General features: G+C 29.1%; 1 protein-coding gene across 7 annotated transcripts in view; it reads left to right on the top strand.

Moving 5' to 3' along the window:
• Window positions 1–6,325, top strand: part of LOC100203798 (ubiquitin carboxyl-terminal hydrolase 15) — a 93,709-nt gene that overhangs the window by 13,087 nt on the left and 74,297 nt on the right. For 4 of the 7 annotated variants that reach the window (XM_065811313.1, XM_065811311.1, XM_065811308.1 and 1 more), the window contains 2 exons: window positions 4,587–4,715; window positions 6,026–6,154. In XM_065811313.1, coding sequence (XP_065667385.1) covers window positions 4,587–4,715; window positions 6,026–6,154 — 258 coding nt within the window. The remainder of the gene's footprint in view (window positions 1–4,586; window positions 4,716–6,025; window positions 6,155–6,325) is intronic. The other 3 variants (XM_065811312.1, XM_065811309.1, XM_065811310.1) reach the window with 2 other exon arrangements.

Raw genomic sequence — 6,325 nt, 5'->3', positions numbered from 1 at the left:
CAATGCAAAACTTATTTAAAAAATTTAAGTAGGAGATCATTTTGCTCTTTGGCGTGGCGATTTCTGCAGGACTTTAAAGGTTGTTTATATACTTAATTTAATTAATGACACTGCAAGGGAAAATATTTAATTCTTTGTCTTTTGTCTTTAAGTGTAATTTTGAGTTACGTAATTTATGGACGAACCCTTAGCGTAAATTAAAGAAATCGTTAAGAAAAGTAACTAAAACAAACAACAAACTTTTAGAGCTTTAGTTTAGCGTAAATAAATAGAATCGCTGTTGAATAATAAAAAAAATATATATAAAAACTTTTTAAAAACAACATTTTAAAAATGGACTAAAAAGTAAAAAATAAACTATTTCACGAGACCCAAGGACTTTGTGTACATACACAACCTGAAATATCCATTAAAGTCAATGACTGAAAATGTTGGGCAACTAAGTACAACTTGTTCCTATTGGTGCCCAATATTTTCAGTCATTGACTTAATGGGTATTTCAAGTTGAGTACGTACACAAAGACCTTGGGTCCCATGAAATAGTTTATTTTTTACTTTTTAGTCCATTTTTAAAATGTTGTTTTTAAAAAATTCTTATCAATATATTTTTATTCAAATTTCTTTTTTTAGCACGTGAATATATCTCCTGCATTGCCAGTGCTGTAAAAGAAAAAGTTGCTAAAATCATCAATCATAAAAGTTTTTTCTCCATTCTCTCGTTTGGCTGACAAGCTTGAAAATTGAAGGATGAAAAAGAGTTGATTCTTGTGCGCGTTGAACGCGAGGGGACCCCTGCTTACTTTGTAGTATCTTTACTTGATATGAACAATTTGGTTGGTATGAGTGCTAATGCCATTAAAAATGCTATTGACAGTATTTTTAATGAATCAGGTAATATTCCTTTAACTGCGGCAGTTTACAAATCCAAACTTGTCAGTGCAACGAATGACAGAGCAAGCATCAATTTTGGAATTTATAATGGAGTGTTAATACAATTAAAAAACGATAGAATGTTGCTGATTAAAACTGCATAAACCATTGTTTAGAATTAGCTATAAATAGGTGCTTTAAAAGATATATCGCAGTTTAAAGAGTGAACGCTTTTATATTTCCATTTTTAGTTTGTTTTGCAATTCTGGCAAATTAAAAAGCGCAGTTAAAAAAGCTGCTGAGGCTTTGAACATTACATACTACACCTTGCCTAAAATATCGGTAATGCGCTTTATAAGTCACAGGAGACGTGGCTTTACAAGACTATTACATAACTGGCCTTTGCTTATTGTGGGTTTCGAAAACGCTATTGCAGATTGCAAACCAAAGCAGATATACGAGCTAAGATTTCTGGGATATCCAAACGGTTGCATGAATACAGACACTTATGTATAGTTTGCAGTTATTTAGATATTTCAGAAAAATTATCTCCGTTATCGTTGGTTTTCGAATAGAAATTATTAATGGTGAATGAATTAAAGCCAGAAGTGGATGTAACTAAGACTAGCTTAGACAAATTAAGACATGAAGTTAGCATTGATATTATTGATTCATATTTACTTAAGTTTAGAATCAATGAAAAAGATGGTACAACTAATCTTGTTTCTTCATATTTCAAAGAAGGCCGCGAATTGAAAAAATCGAGTCCAGAGTTTGTTGAGATTAAGCTCGGCAATATGGCTAATCTTAACTTGGAATGTCTTAGTTCTGCCATTAAATTAAGAAAATCAGCAATCAACATCATTCTGCCATTGATAAACAATAGTTTGCTGTATTTATAAATATTTAGTTTGCTGTTAAATCCCAAATTCAAATCAATGGATTGGTTAGATCCAAAATTATGGACAGCAGACAGCATGTATGGTGATGCCCGCATCTCTTTATTACTAAAGGAACTCTTTTACCTTCTAAAGGCTGCAGGAATAGATTTTAAAATGGTTCTCCCGGAATATAGAGCTGCAAAACTAGTAATAAATACTCAATACACCATTACACTCATACCACTAGAAATGTGGCAGAAGTTTTTTCTTTATCATATAATAAAGTTTCCAAACTTTTGTCTTCTTGTTGAACTTATGATGTGTATTTCTGGCTCTAATTCTGCTGTCGTTTGCATTTTCAGTATTTTGACTGTAATACTGACTTATCGGCGTTTAAAGATAAACCACTCAACAATGGAAGACTTTATAATCATAGCAGGGAATGACCAGAATTTTACTTACCAAGAACGAGAAGATATTTTGAGTTGCGCTGTGGATATCTACTTAAGTAAGCGAAGAGTTTATCACCTTGATTCAGCTAATGCTAGCTGAATCAAAGCGATATCTGAATTGGATGGATAAACATTTTATTTTAAAACTTTTTACTTGTAAGTAACTTTATATATGTAATTATGTTTGTGTTTTGTTGTGTATGCTTTTGTTTTGTTCATGTATGTTTGTGTTCTGTCTCGACCTCTGGCGCAATGCTGATCCACTCGTGAGTCACTTTATGTATGTAATTATTTTTTGTGTTATGTGTATGCTTTTGTTTCGATCATATATGTTAGTGTTCTGTCTCCACCTCTGGCGCAGTGCTGATCCACTCGTAAGTCACTTTATGTATGTAGTTATGTTTGTGTTGTGAAACAATATTGTCTAATGTTGGATATAGCTTCTTAACTTGTAGTTTTGTTGAGCTCTCTATTTATGGGATGCGTCATTGCTGTTTGCCCACTACTCTGTAGTTTGTGGACAAAACAGTTTTCTAGTTTTATTGCTTAGATTTAGTCCCATAAAAATATTACATTACTGAAGAGTCCTAGAGGACGAAACAATATTGTTTCTTACTCTCGAGTCCTTGTACAAGGGGGGGAGGGAGGAGATGGGAATAAAAGGGTAGGTGGAAATTTTAGTCTGAAAGTTTCAATATTTATTAGTTACTAGTATGTTTTTTAATTCATAATGCTGATTTTCACTTTAATTTTTTTTTCAGTTTTTATACATAATTTTTTTGTTGATAACAAGTAAAAATTAATAAACAAGAGGGGGGGGGGTGGCTTAATGAGCTTAGGGTGGATGGGAAAATTTTCTAAAAATTAATTTATAAACATCTGCCCCACCCACTTCTATTAAGTACTTGAGAGTACATATATATATATATATTTACGTATATATATATAAATATAAATATATATATATATATATATATATATTTGCGTTCTGTCGTGACCTCAAGCTCAAGCTGGTGCTTGTTCACCCGGGAGTTACTTTGTATGCATGTTTGCATTTAGTAACCAGAAACTTCTTGTATGTTTATTACATAATTATTTTTATTAACTTTGATGATTATTAATAATTTCATTGAAAGCGCAATTATTATTGAAAGCCTTTGTTTACAAAGTAAATCGTAAAAACTGCTTTAAAAGATTACATAAGAATAAAAACAGATACACAAAATTACATTTACATAAAAAATACATAATTTTTAAATAAAAAATAAGAATATACTAATAAAATCTATAATTTATAATAAACTTTCAAAATTTTGATAATTTAAAAAATATATACTATAAAACATTTATTTTTGTAAACAAATAATAATAGTTTAAAAGATTTACGGCTTTGCAGATGTGGCTCCAAGAATGAGCCATATTATTAAATTAATAGTTTGTTTGATAATATATTCTTAAAACAATTTGTGTTAGAAATCTCAAAACTTAACAAATCTTGAACAATTCAATTTTTAAAACATTTCAACAGAATGCTCTAAAACTTTTTTTCGCTTAGTCAGCGTATTTTTAAACCAATAGAATTAGTTTGTTTGTAAAATTGGCCGGTTTTTAGTGTTTGTTTTTTATTCTTCCGCACCAAGATGTTTTGAGAACATTCAAGTTTATGTATGTTTCCATGTATGTCCGTAAAACAAAATTTTTTTGTTTTGCGGACATATATAAAGTTAAATGTTCTCAAAACGACTACAAAGCCTGGCCAGTTTTTCGCAACTAAATATTATTTCTGTGGTCAGTATTCGAGAGCGTTCGCTCCCGCTTTTTATGCACTTTGCAAATGCATAAAAAATTGTTTTAAAGAAATAAAAATTAAATTCAATAAGCATCATTGATATATCTAATAACTTATTAACTAGAATAAAAATTATTTGAAAATAAAACTTTCTTATAAGACATATATCTCTTAAATTAAACATTGTCATTAAATAAAGGTACAAACATCAACATTCATTAAAAAAACCTGATTTGTTGCACCCTGGGCTTGTAACAATATAAAACCGAAATTTTGTATTTAATAGCAATTTAATAACTTTAATAAATAATTAGCAATTTTTTAAGTGAATAAACATATAGCTCGTGTAAAAACCAAAAGCTCTCCTAAGAAGGTGTTTAGAGGAGCAGCTCACATGGCTCTACATGTTCATTTTAGGAGAGCTTTTTGCCACTCTTGCACTTATTAACACCCGCCAAGGCGGTTGTTAATGAGTGCAGGAGCGGCAAAAATATTTATGTTGAATTTATTGGTTTATATATATATATATATATTGAATTTATTGGTTTTCATCTCAGTTTATTTTTACCACACTAAATACTTTTTTGATTTTAGTATGGTTGTGAATCAAACAAAAGACGATGGCAGTGAAATGGACATGGAGGAATCGAATTGTGAAAACCATCAGAATACATTAAAAAATCAAAATGAAACTGCGAATCAATCAAATGAGGGAAATAATTGGTATGTTGTGTGGCAAAAGTTAATTTCAATGCAAATATATTTTCTTTTAATCTTAAATCTATAGGCCTAAATAAAAAAAAAATAATATGTTTTTAAGTAATATAGAAAAAACTGGCGTGGTTATAACTAATAAAACAGCTTTCATTTAAATTTTTATCCCTTTCATAGTGCTCGATTATTTGTGTCTCTAAATGGCTTGTAGTATTTAAAGACAAATGATTGAGCACTATTAAAGAGATAAAAACTCACACATTTATAAACACATTCATTCAAATGAAAGCTGTCTTAATAGTTTTAATCATGATAGGTTTTGGATATGTCCTCCAACAAATTTTTATTAGAGCTCAAAAAAAGGATGTACATAAATAGGGGCTGTTCTAGACCGTTTTTGACAGCGTCCACTGTATTTGGGTGCCGCCCGAATTAAAAATTGAGGACTTTTTTTTATTTATGTTTTTACGGCAAATATTGTTATTTTCACGAAAAAACACCGATGCTTGGCAATATTTTCGTTTAATTCTTTGGGACAGGGGGGTACCACCACCCAAATTTTGTTCATAGAATAGCCCCTGATAGAGTGGGGAAAACCCACTGTCAATAAACAAGTGAACCATGCAAAATTGATACATTCAATCTAGTTCCTTTAAACATTACCAGTTCTTTTATCATTTTTATAACATTTGTCACATTTTTAATTGCATTTTTAATGTATTCTGAATTATAAGGTTTTTATTATTTCAATTTAATTTTACTAATTTAATTTAAGCATTTTAATATATTTCAACTGAAGATGGGTATGATATAGTTAAAACATGTATTTTATAAATTAAATGGTTTATATGAAAGTTAAAAATATTGTTTTATTTGTTAGAATATTTACACATTTTGTGCTAAATAGAAACTTTGGATATATATATATATATATATATATATATAATATATATATATATATATATATATATATATATATATATATATATTAGGGGTATGACTAAAAAGCACATTTCAATTTTTTGAAAATGGCTTAGCTGCAAAAGATGAACTTTTACTTGTATAAACTTAAAATAATAATACTTTTTTCCAGATCAAAAAAAAAATGATTGGAAGAGTTGATCTTATCCATTTGCAGTCATGTGTATGTTTGAGAGTTTGGGGGGGGGGGGGAGGCAGAGTCTGTTTTTTTTTCTTATGTACCTTAAATATAAAACTTTTTTGTAAATGTTTTATACAGTTTTTTTTGTATATTTTTTGAATTTGTTTGTTATTATATAAATTTATTTTTAGCACAATAAATGCTTTTTTGAATTTAGTATGGCTGTGAATCAAACAACAGATGATGGTGGTGAAATGGACACAGAGGAATCCGATTGTGCAAACCATCAAAATTCATTAAAAAATCAAAAAGAAACTGTGAATCAATCAAATGAGAGAGATAATTGGTATGTTATGTGACTAAGGTTAATTTCAATGCAAATATATTTCCTTTGTTCTAAAATCTCTATGCCTAAAATAAAATAAGAAGTTTTTTCTAAATTTATATAAAAAATGTATTTATTGATATTTCATACATTAATTGTTGTTACTTTAAATATATAATACAGTAGGCAGTA

This window comes from Hydra vulgaris, chromosome 12 (assembly GCF_038396675.1).
Source record: "Hydra vulgaris chromosome 12, alternate assembly HydraT2T_AEP".
Classification (NCBI taxonomy): Eukaryota; Metazoa; Cnidaria; class Hydrozoa; order Anthoathecata; family Hydridae; genus Hydra; species Hydra vulgaris.
The sequence above is the reverse complement of the archived record's forward strand: the minus strand, read 5'-3'. Positions and strand labels throughout refer to the sequence as shown.